The 18425-nt window shown below is 37.9% G+C and overlaps 1 protein-coding gene across 4 annotated transcripts in view; it reads right to left on the reverse strand.

The window, feature by feature from the left end:
- IRAK3 (interleukin 1 receptor associated kinase 3) overlaps nt 1–18425 on the reverse strand; it is a 56728-nt gene that overhangs the window by 36350 nt on the left and 1953 nt on the right. For 2 of the 4 annotated variants that reach the window (XM_078338043.1, XM_035256182.3), the window contains exons 2-3: nt 6361–6540; nt 557–621 (exon numbers count right to left, since the gene is read on the reverse strand). In XM_078338043.1, coding sequence (XP_078194169.1) covers nt 557–621; nt 6361–6540 — 245 coding nt within the window. Of the gene's footprint in view, nt 1–556; nt 622–6360; nt 6544–18425 lie in introns of all 4 variants that reach the window. The other 2 variants (XM_035256183.3, XM_035256181.3) reach the window with 1 other exon arrangement.

Below are 18425 nucleotides of genomic sequence, written 5' to 3' on the forward strand. Positions count from 1 at the left end.
AAAGCTCCCTGGGGACTATGCAGTGCAACAGAGTGCAACATAATTTAGGAGAAAGCTAGCAGAAATCAAAGTTATTTCACTTTATTTAATAGCATTCATAGCCATATATATTTAAGGCTTTCATACCAACAGTAAAAACTCAAGTTTCAATGCCACAGTCAGTTAGAGTCAATTTTAGATTACTCCTAATGCTATAAAAATGATCACTGCTAGTTTGCTCTAATAAAAACTAACAGCAACATGCAAAACACCAACCAAAAAAGGAAAATTAAAAGCTGAGTTAAGACAAATGTATAAATCACAGCATTCTTAGTAATTCTCAGTCTCATCTCTGACAGATCACTGAGAGGAGAAAGCTCTTAATTTTTCAAATATTTATAAATTTCTAATTTCCTAAATCCTCAACTAAATAAACAATAATGAGAGAACCAGAGCATTTCTGGTTTTAAAAAGTATCTGCAAATTCAGCATTTTTCTGATGATTAATTTCATTCCTTATGCTCGATTATACATGCCACAAAGTTCAAGGCTCGTTTTCCATGCACACATACTCCACCTTGGAAGATATGTTTGGAAATCCACCTTCTTGATAACTCTTCTCTGAAGGACACAAGACTGCTCCTGAAAGAGAAATACAAGACAGTAGATACAAAACAATTGTATGTCCCTAATAAACATGTTTTTCGGACTCTGAAAATAAATATCTTGATAGCCATCTTCATTTCTAGTTTCGCTCCCAGGAATACTTAAAATAAAATTGTGCAAGTATTATTTGTGAGGTATTATATTTGTGAAGTAGCTTTCTAATGAACAAATATTATACAAACATACTTTTGTTCACTTAAAACATAAGTAGTTGCCTTAATTTATTATTAATATAATAATTAATAGCTTAAAATAATTTAAATAATTAAATAATAAACAAGTAAATAATAAATTATTGTTAGACATTAAAAATATTAAAGTACAAAGAAGAGAATTTTCAAAAACACAACATTATTATCATCTTTTTTTTCTTTCCAGATGGAGTTTCACTCTGTCACCCAGGCTGGAGTGCAGCGGCCCGATCTCGGCTCATCGAAATCTTTGCCTCCTAGGTTCAAGTGATTCTCCTGCCTCAGCCTCCCAAGTGGCCAAGATTACAGGCACCTGCCACCACGCCTGGCTAATTTTTTTTGCGTTTTTAGTAGAGATGGGGTTTCACCATGTTGACCAGGCTAGTCTTGAACTCCTGGCCTCAAGAGATCCGTCCACCTCAGCCCAAAGTGTAATCCCAAAGTCCTGGGATTACAGGCATAAGCCACAGCACCCGGTTTTGTTATCAGCTTTCTTGCACATATATTTTTAAATGTTACAATTATGGTATTATATCTTTCTCAGTTAGTTTACTTTTTATATCATCTTGTGCCATAAAGTATTAGTGTGTGTGTGTGTGTGTGTGTGAATCACAAATACTTACCACCCCAAATGTCGACTATAACTTCTATCTGGTAGAGGGCTGTCTGGATTGAGGTAATTTATATAGCTTCCTACAAAATATTAAAATCCTGCCATATTTTGTTGTCATTTCTAACATTTTGGCTCAGACTAGAAAACTTTCATTTTATCTTTTACCTTTCTTCTTTCTAGATTATCTTCTAGTGTTTCTTAAATTATTTTGCCTAGAAAACTAGCAAGAAACCATAACCAATTAATAACAAACTTCCTTGATAACACTATAAACCAACTAGACTTAAGAGACATCTATAGAACATTCCATCCAAAAATAAAATACACACATATTTCCCAAGTGTACATTGAACATTCTCCAGAACAGACCTGACCTGAGGCAATTACATGAACCTCAAATATATGTGTAAGGATGAAATCATACAAAGTATATTTTCTGATCATATTGTAGTATAAGTAGAAATCAACAAGAGAAGAAAATTTGGGAAATTCACAGATATCTGGAAATTAAACAACAAAATCATAGACAACCGATGAGTTAAAAAAGAAGTCATGAGAGAAATTATTAAATACCTTGAGATGAATGAAAATGAAAACACAACATGCCAAAAGTTATGGGATGCATCAAAAGCCCCTTAAAGGGAAATTTATAGCTGTGAATGCCTACCTTAAAAAGGAAGAAAGGCATCAAATCAGTAAACTAAACTTTCACCTTAAGGAACTAGAAAAAGAAGCACAACCTAAACTGAAGCAAGCAAAAGGAAGGAAATAATTAAAATCAGAGTGGAAATAAATGAAATAGAGAATTTTATTTTATTTTGGAGATGGAGTCTCATACTGTTGCCCAGGCTGGAGTGCAATGGTGCAATCTCGGTCGCCTCCCTGCAACCTCTGCCTCCTGGGTTCAAACAATTCTCCTGCCTCAGCCACCCAAGTAGCTGAGACTACAGGTGCACACCACCACACCCAGGTAATTTTTTGTATTTTAGTAGGGACTGGGTTTCATTGAGTTGCCTAGGCTGGTCTCAAACTCCTGAACTGGGCAATCTGCCCACCTCAGCTTCCCAAAGTGCTAGGATTACAGGTGTGAGCTACTTTACCTGGCCAGAATAAAGGATTTTTTAAAAAGAAAAAAATCAATGGGACCAAAGTTTTTTTTTAATAGATTGATAAAATTGACAATCTTTTAGCTTAACTGATCAAGAAAGAGAAAAGACACAAATTACTAAAATCAAGAACAAAAGAGGGGACATCAATTCTGACCTCACAGAAATAAATAGAATTATAAAGGAATATTATGAATCATCATATGCCAAAAATCAGATAACTTAGATGATATGGGCAGATTTCTAAGAAGACACAAACTATTGAAACTAACTCAAGTAAAAATAAACGATATACGTGGACTCATAACAAGAGATTGAATTTGTATTTTAAAACTTCCCACAAAGAAAAGCCGAGGTTCAGATGGCTTCACAAGTGAATTCTACCAAACATTTAAAGAAGATTAACACCAGTCCTTCACAAACTCTTCTAGAATAGAAAAGGACAGAACAATTCTCAAATCATTTTATGAGGCCAATATTATTCTGATACCAATACCAGATAAAGACTTTACAAGAAAACAATAGACAACACCTATTACAAATATAGATGCAAAATTCCTCAATAAAATACTGGCAAACTGAAACCAGAAGTGTGTAAGGATTAGATACAATGACCAAATGGGATTGATCCCAGGAATCCAAGATTTGTTTAATATCTGAAAATCATTCAGTGTAATACACCACATTAACAGAATGAAGGACAAAAACCACATGTTCATCTGAATAGATGACAAAAAAGCATCTAACAAAATCCAACACCCTATCATGATAAAATCCTGCCAACAGAAAAAAAATGTCCTCAATTTGATAAAAAGCCAACAGTTAACATTGCTAATGGTGAAAGATGAACTATTTTCCCCTTAAGATCAGGAACAAGATGAGGATGTCTGGTCTTGCCGCTTCTACTCAACATACTAAAGGTTTGAGCCAGAGCAAGTAGGCAAGAAGAAGAAATAACAAACATACTGAATTTGTGTAGAGAAAAATGTGAGATCTGGGGGCTGTATGGGCACTAAAAGTCATTATTCTTTTGCTGTTTGTGAAAAGAGAGATAATACTTCATTGTCATATAAAATGAAAGATTGAAAATGGCTCTCTTAAGAAGCCAGTAGAGGCTGGTCCGATGGTAGTGGGTTATCAGAACTTATTAACATTAGTGTCACTAAAGTTGGTATACAACCCCCTACTGCTAAATTTGACTGGCTTTAAAAAAAAAAAAAAAAAAACGAAGCCAGTAGAAAGCTGTGGATTTTGTGTCAAAACTGGAAAACAACTGCTGATCATTGAAATATAAATGCAAAATGTGATTCATAAGGACATGCATACCAGAAATATAATTACAATAAACAGAGATTCTAGTCTTTTGAACAATTTTGGTTATGTCCTGATATCTGAGAGAATGCTTTACTGATGTGAAGAAACCACCTAGCAGCAACAACCTGAATCGCAGGAATAACACCTGGGAGGAAATAAAAGGCCCGTTTCAATAAGACTAAGAAAATCCAAATCTACAAAGTAATGCATGGAGGTTGGAATATGAAAGTCCCAAATTCCTCTAAAATGAAAATAGTTCCACAAAACAGAACAAAATTGCAAGGAAAGGAGGCCAAGAACTGATTATTTAGATAACTGATAAATCTGTCCATGGTAGCAGCACATAAACACTAAATCATTTTATGCATCTTCAGTTAGGATCTCCAACTCCTAATTTAGTGAGTAGCTGTGATAGGAACCTTCTGTTTAGCAAGCTACACATATGCTTCCAACAAATCATCACATTTCCCTTTTAACAACCTACATAATCAACCTTTTCAAAATTATTATTTAATTCAAAAAATACCCAACTCCATCAATTACAATTAAATAATGCTATTTTATTTAGTAAAGAAGTAAGCTGCTATCCTCCTCTTCACCTCAGATTTACCTATCTCTTTGTACTAGGGCAGTAAATAATTGTCTTTTTACCAATCAGCTAATCTCCATCAAAAAAAAAAATCAATGTTGCATGTGCAACAGACTTAAGAGTCAACCAAGGATGTGGAATTTTTGTCTACCTACAGTCCAAATTCTTCTCTGCTGCATAAATAAACAACCTAGAGAGTGAAAATATACTCCGAAATGTATTCCAGAACACTGAAGTATAAAACATACCTGTGTGTCCTATTAAACGGGCTTAAGTTTATATTGTGAACAATAAGCCATGTGGGTGGTTTCGGTAGTTGGGAAAGCCCCAGATAATAAAAAGGATTATGTTTACATTTCCTAGGGACTCACTGAAGGTCATTTGCTCAGTCAACCTCACAGTGAAGAATTCTGCTGCACTAAACTAAGTGAAGAAACATGTGCAAAGACAAATGTGATTAGCCAAGTTATGTAAATAATATAATGGTGAAAGTCTATTAGGAACTAATATCCCATTAATAGGAAAAATCAAAATAAAAGTCAATGTGACGCCACAGTTTTCTGGTACAAATATCTCAGGATTCCTTGTGTGTGTGCAAAGGCTCATGTGCACTAAATACATTACCAAAAAACATGTGTGCAAATACACAAAACTAAAAACATGACCGTAGGAAAAGAGCCAAGAATAAAGATGTTGATTCAAAAGAGTTTCCAACCTACCAGCCTCGGGTCTGTAAAGTAAGACCCAAGATCATTATTGTTGAAATGAATACATCTAAGTGAAACAAGCAGAACAGGTGATGTTAGATTATTTCACTGACAAAGAATAAATGGAGAAAACTTCATAGGCTTTATTGATCAGGTTGTTCTAAATATAAGGCATGACACAGCATCAGAAAGAGAGTAGATAAACAAAGGGAAGAATTAGGCTACTGTGAAATGAGTAGTAAACAAGTAAGGCAGGGTTAAAGCCTGTGGTGTAAAAGCAGCAGCAGTGAATATAAAAGAGATAAAAGCATGCCGGGCACGGTGGCTCACGCCTGTAATCCCAGCACTTCGGGAGGCAGAGGTGGGTGGATCATGAGGTCAAGAGATCGAGACCATCCTGGTCAACATGGTGAAACCCCGTCTCTACTAAAAATACAAAAAATTAGCTGGGCATGATGGCGCATGCCTGTAATCCCAGCTACTCAGGAGGCTGAGGCAGGAGAATTGCCTGAACCCAGGAGGCGGAGGTTGCGGTGAGCCGAGATCACGCCATTGCACTCCAGCCTGGGTAACAACAGTGAAACTCTGTCTCAAAAAAAAAAAAAAAAAAGAAATATCCAAGATTATTCTGGAGGTATGATATAAAATATTAAATATAGGGGGAAATGCAATTATGTTTTTAACTTATATAGTAAAACAAGGAATAGCATGGTCTGTGTCTCCAAGATTATTCTGGAGGTATAATATAAAATATTAAATATAGGGGGAAATGCAATTATGTTTTTAACTTATATAGTAAAACAAAGAATAGCATGATCTGTGTCTTAAATACTGTGATTCCAATTATGTTTATGACTCAAAGAGTTTCAGAGTTTTTGACAGAGAGCTGATTCTATTAACTCATAAAAGTGAAACATTTTAAAAAGTGTAGTTTGTAAGTAAAGGTAAATGTAAAAAAAAACAAGACAAAACTATAAAGTGGTAGAAAGAAATATGCTGTATAAGTTAAGTGAAAAGGGAAGAAAGTGTCACAAGAAAATGTGAAGCTGGAAAGTCCCTTCCAGATAAAAGCCACAGGTAAGGAATAAGTGACACACAGCATGAGTCAATGTCTTGGATAAAATGCAATATTCAAATTTACAAATTACAGTTCCTATTACAGATTAAGAGCCACATTATAAGAATCAGCATTTACCATGGTTTGTGATTAAATGAATAGCTCGATGATGCCCCATCTCCTGGAGGACCTGTAAAAGGTCACCGATGGTCTTGTTTTTCTGTGCCCAGGACCAAAGTAATTCTCTTGTTCCACTTTTACCTTGGTCTACATATTTTTCAATATGACGAACATCCAGCCAGCTGCTTGAAAGTCGCTCTGCTGAAATATAAAGAAACAAAGAATTATTTACTGTACTTTTATTGAAATACTTGTTTTGTGTACCTTATGTTTTATTTCCTCTTATTTATACCTTTAACTTTCCTCTAATTTATAAATTTTATTTTGAACTCATTTGGCATATACTCACCTGCCTTCTGCTAATGCTGACATCTTACCACAACACAATGATCAGAATCAGTGATAACGGCAAACCTTACTCTAACTTCACGAGGTTTTCCACTAATGCCGGTTTTCTGTTCTAAAATCCTATCCAATTTTTCATCTTATATTTAATTGTTCCTTCTACTTAGTCTCCTCCAATCTGTGAAGGTTCCTCAGTCTTCCCTTGTCTTTCGGGACAGTAAATTATATTGTCCTTATCAGCACATAATATCAAGAGGTTTAGGATAGGTATGTCTTATCAAAAATAATGTTTATTTTGATCACTTGGTGAAGGGAGTGTCTTCAGGGTCTCTACTATATAATTATCTTTCCCTGTATAATTAATAAATATTTGGGGGGAGATATTTTGAGATTATGAAAATACCCTGCTTCTCCTCGGATCTGAGCCACTAATGTTTGCATCCACCAGTGGATCTTATTTATCACAATTATTACTACAATGTTTGCTTAATAGTGAGTGATTTTTCTATTTTCCCTTGTTCCTTCTATGCTCATGAACTCTTCTGTAAGAAACAGCTGTCCTTTCTCCTACATTTATTTATTTATTTATTCATCCAGTTGTTTATATCTGTAGGCTCATGTATATTTATTTTGTCCTACAGGTTAAAATCTAGTACTATTGTTAACAATTTTGTTGCTAAAACTGTTCTAGCTTTGTCCATTTAGGTTGGCTCTTGTGTTCTTTTTTTTACCCCATTTTCTTTTTTCTGAGACAGGATCTTACTCTGTCACTCAGGTTGGAGTGCAGTGGGGCAATCTCAGCTCACTGCAGCCTCCATCTTCCAGGCTCAAGCAATTCTCCCACCTCAGCCTCCCAAATAGCTGCAACTATAGGTGTGCACTGCACCACCATGCCCAGCAAATTTTTGTATTTGTGTGTGTGTGTGTGTGTGTGTGTGTGTGTTTTTCTTTTTTGGTAGGGATGGGTTTTGCCACATTGCCCCAACTGGTCTCAAATTCCTAGGTTCAAGCTCAAGCAATCCACCTTCCTTGGCCTTCCAAAGTGCTGGGATTACATGTGTGAACTACCACAGCAGGACTCTTGTGTTCCTTTGACAAGCTCTATCTTTTTGTGAGTATCTCCTTGTTTTCTGGTGCTACAAGGTGCTCCAGGCTCATTTAGTATTTCCCCCTTCCCATGACTAGAATTATTTTTCTAATGATCTCTGGTGCCTTTGTTAGACAATGGTATATAGAAGCTCAATCTCAGTGCTAGAATTGCTCACTGTGGCCAGGGTTCCATTGCTTCTAGGCACTCCAAGAAAACAGAGCAAGGAAATATAGTTATGTACACCAATCCATGGATCTCTCTTTCTCTATCTGTATGTGCATATGTTAAATAACAAGAATTTATTCTGATGTTTCTGATTCTAATCCAACATCACAAGGTATATTTCAATCCTTCCTCATTTGTAACTTGATTCTTGAACAATATTATTGATAACATATTTACTTGTTTAACTCTACAATGCAGATAAAGTACTTTCAGAATTGCCAACCCATATTCCTGTGAAAAACACATTAACAAAATTAGAACACAATAATTATTTCTGTCCTTAGCACAAAAGCACATCCAGTTAAGATGCTGTGTGTTCCAAAGTGGCTTAGATTCTTTTCTTCCTCATCCCTTCAGTGTGGTTATTATTCATTTGTAATACAGTTAGATTCAGTTGTTGAAGATTTGAGGAATGGTGTTTTGTTCCCTTCTGTCTTGCTGTTGAACATTTTTGAGAAATTAAAAGCTAGTATCTGGGAAAAATCAGGGAAATGTTTTACTAGGATACTAGGCTTTAAATAATTCAATTAAGGTTTTGCATAAACATCTTAAAGCTGTACTAAAAGTATATGAGTGTTTGTGGTGCCTTGATTTAACAGGATTCTTCAAGTGAAAATTTATATTGCCTTTCTGCACAACTTCTAAATTTTAAAGTGTACTTTGAGGCAAAGTGGGGAGAAAGAAAGCAAATGACAGAAAAGGTGGTCTTGTTCCTATGATAGTATTCCCAGTTTGGAATATTGAGCACTAAAATTAACAATGTGTTTTTGGGATATTGATGGTGACAGCGGCATCCTTTCAGAACTTTAGCTTCCAGAGAAACTAAAAAATGCAGGATCCTGGATACAGGTCTGTGGATAAAAACCCACTGTTATCTGAGGGTGGCCATGGGGGACCCCTGACATGCCACCATAAGGAGTTTTAGGAGCTTAGCACCCTTTCATCCTGCCACACACGAATATGTGGAAGCTGATAGAGTAACAGAATTCAAGATATGAACTTGTGTATATCAGTCAGGATAGACTAAGCTATGCTGCAGTAACAAGCACCACCAAAATCTCAGTGGTTTCACATAGCAGAAGTTTACTTTTTGCTCCCGGGAAGGGCACTGAGAGTCCAGCAAACTGTGCTCCATGTGGTGGCTCAGTATTTCAGGCTGCTTTGATCTTGAGGCAGCCCCCTGTCAACATGTGGTGAACTGTGCCCTGGCTTTTCAGTGTTTCTCACTGGAAGAGACACAGAGGGGCATCTAACCTGAAAGGGCAGGGAAATGGAATCCTCTATAATGAAATAGAGGGTTGGAAGTTCTGGTGGCACTAATAATGTCTATCATGTCAATTTTTAGCTCACAGAAAGAGGACCAGTAATGGTTTCATATTGTGAACCCTTTCAACTTTCAGGATTTACTCATAGCCCCAGTGGGACCATAAAGTTGACGTTAAACTGAATATTCCAGCAAAGGCCTGTAGAACCAGAAGTGGGCAGAGGGGATGCCATATTAAGGCAGAAGATACTGCCTTTCTGCTGGCTTGATTTCAAATATTATAATGGATATAGCAACTCCCTAAGAAATTAATAACCTTTGAACTCTGAAACACACTTTGTCTTTGGAAACAGAGTCTCACTCCGTTTGCCAGGCTGAAGTACAATGGCACGATCTCAGCTCACTGCAACCTCTGCTTCCTCAGTTCAAGTGATTCTCCACCTTAGCCTTCTGAGGAGCTGGGACTACAGGTGCATGCCACCATACCTGGCTTATTTTTGTATTTTTTTAGTAGAGATGGAGTTTCTCCATGTTGGCCAGGCTGGTCTCAAACTCCTGACCTCAAGTGATCCTCCTGCCTCGGCCTCCCAAAGTGCTAGAATGACAGTTCTATTTGAATGCATGGTTAGGCTGTAAGGAAAGAAAAATAGCTAGAATAAAACATCTGACATCACTGAGTTGGAATGTCTTTGCCCTTCCTCCATATTTCAAGTTCTGGCAAGAATATATTCATTCCTCATCTCTTTGAAGAGATGATTTTCACAAAGAGGCAAAGACTATCCAAATGCCAATATATGTTTTAGATAGCTTATCATTTTAAAAAAGAAGCCTTTACAAAGCAAAAATATGAGCCAAATGTGGTAATGTTATTTTAATATATTTCTTTCTGATGAGATAGTCTACCTCTTTGGTTGAGGCACATTTTTAAAAAACACTTTATTTAGCTATTTCTACAAGCTCTTAAGAGAAATATTGCAAATCAGTGCAGTTCAAACATTTGTTGAGTATCTACTATGTGCCAGAAACATAGTAAAATGTACGTTCCAAGTGTGAGTTGAGCATGAAGACAGGCCTCTAACTAAAGATGAGAACACCAGGGAAGCCTTTCTGGAGGGGTAGTTTCAGGAGCCTGAGCCATGCCATGTCTAAAGCTGAGTACTTCTAAAGAGAGGCCAATTTTAAAGACGTATTAGATAGAGTACAGTATCCTGGGGAGGAAAAAATAATCACTAGAGTTTCAGATTGTAAACAAGACAAATGAATGACTCAGAGCCCTGAAGACTGTCCTGCTTTCCAAGGAGAAAAGTTCTTACTCAAAACAGAGCATTACCATGGGACTCTGGGTGAATATAGAAACACATGTATTTAGTAGTGGCATTGCCATTGACCTATGACACAACTTCAGGCAAAACAGCCTCACTGAACAATCTCAAACTTCTCAATAACAAATGTCCCTGCAGTCCCATCTAAAACATATAATAAATCTTCTTGCTCTTCCCTGGGCCTGCTAATCAATTATAACACCTCTAATCTTTAAAACACTTCCTATTCTCAAAATGAACATTCCAACAAGAGAACTCTAAATATCAAATTTCAGCAAAGGGAAAGTTTAGGTTTCTACTTTTTCTATTAGAAAATTAATTGAGGCTGAGTGCAGTGGCTCACACCTGTAATCCCAGCACTTTGGAAAACCAAGGGGGGAGAACCGCTTGAGCCCAGGAGTTTAAGACCAGTCTGGGAAACATGGCAAAACCACATCTCTATGAAAAATTTAAAATTTAGCCAGCTTTTGTGGTGTACATGCACCTGTAGTCCTAACTACTTGGGTGGCTGAGGTGGGAGGATAGCTTGAGCCCAGGAGGTTAAGGCTACTGGGAGCCAAGACTGCACCATTGCACTCCAGCCTGGGTGACAGAGTGAGACTCTGCCTCAAAAAACAAAAAGGAGGAAGAAAAGAAAATTAATTGGCTAATATTTACAGAGTATTGGGCATACTGTATCATATAAATTCACAGTAATGAATATTTAAAGAACAGGCTTCTTCCTTTTTCTTTTGTAAAATAAAATCGTTCCCTCTACCCTTTGAAACTTTGGGATAAGACATATGCATATAATTTAACAACAGTGATGAGGGAAAATGATTTTTTGGACTACCACAGTCAGGGAAGGATAGAAGGGGTAACCAAATACCACCTAGCTTTGCAACAGAAGTGGTGTGGGGCAAGGTTTCGCTAGGCTAAAGGAATAGAAAAGGGTCTGTCAAATGCGGAATTGTTTCAGAAACAGTGAAGGGGACATGAGAGGGCTAAAGGGACACGAGAATGCTTGGAGACAAGCGTTCATGTTTAAAAAAAAAAAGGTAAACAAGCTCCAGGAGGTCTCTATGTTACCTTGTATCTCCAGAAACATGCTTAGCCATATAGTACATGTTCAATACATTTTTGCTGCTTGACAGACAGAGGCCCTGAGTGTTAGCATGAGAACTGAACTTTGTTCTGAAAGCAATGGGACCAATTAAGATTTCTGAAAAGGTGACGCAAAGATTGAAAAATTCACCTTTTGGAAGATCCATCTGGTGTTAATAGTAGCAGGAGTCTCAGATAAAATATTTACACCTAAAAAGGTATAAACATGTTCTAGCTTGCAACGATTCCCACAATAGAAAAGGCATAGTTTGTAGCAATTAAGGAAATCCAGAGTTAACATTTCAAGTCCCAGGGAATGTCAGCTTTTCATTCCATACTTTCCATAAATTCCATTCTCCATTTTTCTTTTTTTAGTTTCTCAATTTCCCTTTTAAAAGTGCACTACGCCATGACTCTGTGCTGTCCCGTCCTGTGACTTAGCTGAGAAACTGCCAATATCAGATGCTCTCCCTAAGGCACGTTTCTGAGATTCAGCTGGAATATGAATGAACGGATGCCAAATGAACTGGGATTTTAAGTTCTCTAACACGGACTGGGGCAGACAGTTCTGTGTTTGTACCAAATCTAAGGAAAGCTAGATTAGTCAAAGGCATCTTTCTAATGGCAGAAGTTCATAGTAAAAAACTGACCCAGACTGTTAAAATGAATACTGCCTACATGCATAGATTGCTTCTGGACTGGAAACGAAATGTTTTCTTTTTTTCCAACTGGTGATTCACACTGCAACCTTAGTAGCTTTTCTCTAGTGATGATACATTATGAATAGAAACATCACTAAAGAGTATTATTAGCATCCATAAAATGTATACTTCATTTAGATCCAATTCTACAAAATAGCTCCAATCTGATACAACAGGAATGCAAACTCTTGTCTTGTTAATTACATTCTTCAATATTCATCATTTTATTCAACTCTCTCTTACTCGTTCCCTTTGAGAATATAGGACGTTCTTTACTCACCGTACATATCAAACAAAAATAAAGAGAAAGTTCTCAATGGCTAATCATGTTGATAAAGTTAAAAGCATTCTAAAATAAAAATATAAATTAAGAAAAATAGGCTGTTAGTTAAGCATTGTTTAAAACCATTTTTTCGGAACACAAATCTTTTGTTGAAAGTCATATTGGAGTCACATAAGCCAAAAAGTCAACCTAAGAAGTTCAGAAATCAGTTGCTCAAAGGTCCTTGAAGGCTGTTTCAAGAGCACAGGATTTTCCAGGTATTGCAAACCTCTGGGGTTTTCACTTGCAGAAATCATGTCTCCATATGCAAATATGTCTCTGAAGGGGATTTTTCAAATAACGCAATACATCCGTATTTGGACTCTTTGTATTTGCATATAACCACATGCCAAAATCCCTGCAAAATTAAGACTGCATTCTCACAAAGCTTGTTTTTTAGATATTGTAATAGGAAAAAGAAAGATGCCTCTTTCTTTTTACAAAGCATGCAAAAAGTTAGGCAATTTTTTAAAAGAACTTTTAAGATTAAAGATATTTTTAAATCCAAAAAAGTAAAACAAAAGTCAAAAGTGTAAGTTAGATCTATTCTTCACGCCAGACTGTAATTATTAACACTTACTAGTTAATACATTTTATAAGAAATAGTTCTTATTCACACTTAAGCTCATGTGGACATTTTACTCCATGCCTGAGTAGGATTCATAATTGGGGAGGGCTGTGCGTGACTTCCCAGGTGCCCCTCTCTCTGTCCTGCTCTCTTAATCCTAGACACAGGTAGGAATCAAACATTAACTACCTCTGGGAGAGAATTCACCCTCAACGTCAAGGTTTCAGTCAGAAGCTATGTAATTTCATTCCCAGGTGAATATCATTACTATTTCCCCACACGTTCTTTCCTTGTGAAACTTTTATAGGTCTGTTGCCTACACTAAATTGGAAAATTCTTACATGCAGGGACTAGGACATTGTATTTACAGTGCTTTGTCAAAGATTCTGCCCAACAAGGTTTTGAATGTTTAATAGACATTTGTTGATTCATTAATTTATTCAAAACACATATATTTACTGAGTGCCTGCTCTGTACTAAGTACAATTTTAGATGCTAAGAAAGTCAGCAGGAAACAAAGAAAGTAAATATCCCTGTCCTCTTGAAGCTTATTTCTAGATGGAGAATAAACAAATAAACATATATGTGCTTATATATGTATATAGTTTATATTATACATACATAGAGATACACACATGAAGTATGTGAGAGGTGGTAAATGATACAAAGAAAAATAAAGTGGAAAAGAGGCATAAGGGAGTGGGGGAGGTATCAATTTTAAAACAGTGGTCACAGCCAGGCACAGTGGCTCATACCTGTAATCCCAGCATTTTGGGCGGCTGAGGTGTGTGGATCACCTAAGGTCAGGAGTTCAAGACCAGCCTGGCCCACATGGTGAAACCCAGTCTCTACTAAAAATACAAAAAATTAGCTGGGTGTGGTGGCAGACACCTGTAATCCCAGCTACTTGGGAGGCTGAGACAGGGCAATCGCTTGAACCCAGGATGTGGAGGTTGCAGTGAGCTGAAATTGCATCATTCCACTTCATGCTGGGCAACAAGAGTGAAACTCCATCTCAAAAAAACAAAACCAAACAAAACAAAAGAGCTGTCAGAGTAGGTAGCATTTAAACAAAACCATGAAGGAAGTGAAGAAGCAAGCCTACAGGTTACTGGCAGGAAGAATGTTCCTTGACTGTTCAAGGAACAAGGAGGCTAATGTGCTTGGGGTCAAGCAAACAAGCGGGAGAAGAAAGTGAGAAAAGCCACGCAGGATTTCAGGGTTTGCTCTGAGTGGCTGAGGAAGCCGCCAGAGGGTTCTGAATAGAGCAATGATAGCATACGCTTTACATGCCTCATAGGCTTGCCAACCGCTGGGCTGAAAAGACACTTGAGCAGGTCAAGGGCAGTAGCAGGGAGTCTGAGCCCAGTCAGCCAACTGTTAAAATAGTGCAGGTGGGATCTGATGGTGATTGGCACCAGGATGGCTGTGGTGGTAGTGGTAAGAAGTGGTCAGATTATTAGATAGATCCTGAAGGCAAAGGCAGCAGCATCATTTACTGAGAGACAGGATGTGCTTTGTGAGAGAAAGTTAAGTCACAAAAGGCTAATATTTTTGGCCTGAACAAATGAAGTATGGAGTTGCCATTATTGAGATGGGAAAACTTTGGGAGGGGTAGGGGGAGCGTTTCTGAGCTGTTAAGTTGGAGATGTCTGTCAAATAGGCAAATAGATGGATGAAGATGACATTCCAGAGGGAGGCCTGGGCTTGAAATTTGGGAGTTAGTATATAGATGGAATTTATGTGAATTTAGCAAATAAACAGAACAGATACGGTCCATGGACTAAGCCCTCGAGGCACTCCAAGACATAGAGATAAATCTATAAGAGAAGAAAATAAGGAGCATGTAATTTTTTTTTTTTAAATTGTATTTGGGCTCTGGGGTACATGTGCACGTCCTGCATCCTGCAGGATTGTTGCATAGGTACATACATGCCATGGTGGTTTGCTGTCTCCATCTGCCACCCCCTCTTTTTTTTTTTAGAGGAGTCTTGCTCTGTCTCCCAGGCTGGAGTGCAGTGGTGCAATCCCGGCTCACTACAACATTGGCACCCCAAGTTCAAGAATTCTCCTGCCTCAGCCTCCGAGTAACTGGGATTATAGGCACCCACCACCACGCCTAATTTTGTATTTTTAGTAGTGACGGGGTTTCACTATGTTGTCCAGGCTAGTCTCAAACTCCTGACCTCAAGCAATCTACCCGCCTGGGCCTCCCAAATTGCTAGGATTACAGGCATGAGCCACCACGCCCAGCAGGAGCATGTAATGTTCTAGCAGAAAAAGTGCTTCAAGAAGGAAGGAGTGATCAACTACATCAAATAATATCAAAACTTTGACCCAACCATTGGATTTAGCTGTGGTGACTTCGGATCAGAGGAATTTTAATGAAGCAGTGGGAGGTGAAAGCCTGACTGGAGGGGTTCAAAGAAGAATGGAGGACCTGGAGTATAAATAGCCCTTTTGAGGAATTTTACCATAAAGAGGAACAGGGCAGTGGAATGTTAACTTAGAGGAGTAGTGAGAGTTAGACATAACATTGTAATGTGAGATAAATAACACAGTGGTCAAAAAAACAGGCTTACCTGGGCACGGAGGCTCACACCTGTAATCCCAGCACTTTGGGAGACTAAAGTAGGAGGATTGCTTGAGCCCAGGTGTTTGAGACCAGCCTGGCCCCATCGCTACAAAAAATTAGCCAGGTGTGGTGGCACATGCCTGCAGTTCCAGCTGTTTGGGAGGCTGAGGTGGGAGGATCACTGGAGCCTGGGAGGTTGAGGCTGCAGTGAGTTGTGATCGTGCCACCGCATTTCAACCTGGATGACAGAGTGACAACAACAGCAACACAAAAAACGCAGGCTCGCCTGCATATGGTCATTTTCCTTCCAAAAAGTACAAAACAGAAAGAGGGGGAAATATAGTAATTTTACAGGGCAGATAGCTGACAGATACCACCTCAGCCTGGCTAACATCAGCAGTGGTAACTCCTGTAAATAGTCCTGACCCTGGATACCGGTCAGTACTTTATGGTTTTCCATCCCCAAATCCATAACCTCAGTCTGATCATAAGAAAAACATCAGACAAATCCCAAGTGAGGAACAGTCTACAAAATAGCAGATAAGTACCAACTAGTATTCCTTAAAACTGTCAAAGTCATCAAAAACTAGAAAAATCTGAGAAACCATGACAGCCAAGAGGATACAATAACTAAATATAACGTGGTCTCCTGGATGGGATCTTGGAACACAGAAAGGACATCAGGTAAAAGCGAAGGAAGTCTGAATAAAGCATGGACTTTAGTTAATAATAATATGTCAGTATTGTAATGAACATAGCCCACGAATGCACGATGTTAATAATGGGAAACTGGGTGCGGAGTGTATGCGAAGAATGCAGAGTACCTAGGAATTCTTCCTACTATCTTCTAAACGTTTCTACAAATTTAAAACTGTTCTTAAAAAAGCCATATCTATCTAAAATTTAAAAAGAAAAGAGAAGACATAGACTACACAGTCTGATCATCTGGTTAGAATCTCAGTGTGCCATTTAGAGGACTGTGAGTCAAGGCAAGTTACTTAAATTCACTGAGAATCAGTTCTCCTATCTATAAAATGGAAATAGGAAGAGTGTCTACCTCATAGAATTGTTGTGATAAGCAAATGAGATAATCCATGTAAAATGCTTACCACTGTGTCTGGCCAATAGTAAGCCCTTGGTAGGACATAGCTTTATTATTATTACTACTAGTACTTTGATTCTTTATTGAATACACAAATGCACACTTAATGTGATTTTACATTTAATTTCTTTATGTAATTAGTAATAATTTATACAGTAATTTCTCTTTCCTTTCTTGAGAAGAAGAAAATTGAATACAGCCTATTATATATTATCTGCAAAAAGCATTTCTCAGTGCATCATAAGTGGTAAGAGGTTTTATGGTGTCAGCTGCTCTCAACAATTTAATTTAAGTACCAATCTGTGGTAATGCAATCAGATGAGTTGTCTCCAGAGGTTCTGTATGTACGTTATCATGTCTGTAAGGTAAATAACATTTTCCAATTTAAGATTTTGGGCTCTTGCTTTCACTAAAAGCCATAAAGTCATCAATGATAACCACAGAATACATTATCTTGTGATTACATTATTTTTAATAACAATATTTGACAAAAGTGATTTGCAGAATAATACATAGAATATGTTTAAAGATAAAAGTAATTAAATGAGGTAATGAAAGACTGTAGTAAAATATTTGTTATGTGAAGATGCTATTCAAAAACGTAATTTGACCTAAGAATCAGGTTGTGCATCAGACTCACTCCTGGGGCTTGACAAAAAATGAAAGATGCTAGACCCTCAACCCAGACTTACCGAATCAGCAGCTCTAGGAGTGGGACCTGAGCATCTGTGTATTTAAAAGACTACATAGGTGATTTGGGTTTGTGAATGATTGGCTTACCTTATCCTGCACACACTGATCATATCATATAGGTTGCTGTATGAGCTGCCTTTGTAAATACAGCCTGATATTCACCATCGTCAAGAATCATGATCGGCTCAAGAGAGCTTTACTTAGTACCATGACAGTTGTTTTCTATATTTAAACGTGGGCTCTCAGTTGTCCTGAGCATACAAGGGTCTGCCTCTTTGATTCAGTGCTCCATCACTCTCCTTCCCCTAGCAAAGGTCAAGTTTTCCCTACTTGCACCTCTTGCCCTCTTTCTCCCTTCACTGTGCCCATAGGAAAACTCAGCATGTTTAGCACACACAGTTGCCTCAACACCCTGAACTGGGCTAGCCTTGACTTCTTGCTGAGCCAACAACTGTGAAGCACACGGTCAGGGCCAGCTTAGTCCAGGTGGTCACTAGGCATGACCACCTGCACAATGAATTACAGCTGAAGTGTCATGGAGTAAACATTTTAAACCCTTTCCCTGTGAGAAAATGACACAAAGGGACAATGGTCAGCTTATATATAAAAATAGAACTCTGAAGACAATGTGCATCAACCCGTCCAAGAAGCCAACCTACCGTCTACGGTATCCACCAAGTTCAACTGTCAGCAATTGTAAACCGTAGCAACTAGCCCAGGCAGCCAAACACAAACCCCTGTAGCGACCTGCCCCAAATGGCCAGGACTTGATTAATTACTGACAGCTTCCTCA

The sequence above is a fragment of the Callithrix jacchus genome, chromosome 9 (genome assembly GCF_049354715.1).
Source record: "Callithrix jacchus isolate 240 chromosome 9, calJac240_pri, whole genome shotgun sequence".
Classification (NCBI taxonomy): domain Eukaryota; kingdom Metazoa; phylum Chordata; class Mammalia; order Primates; family Cebidae; genus Callithrix; species Callithrix jacchus.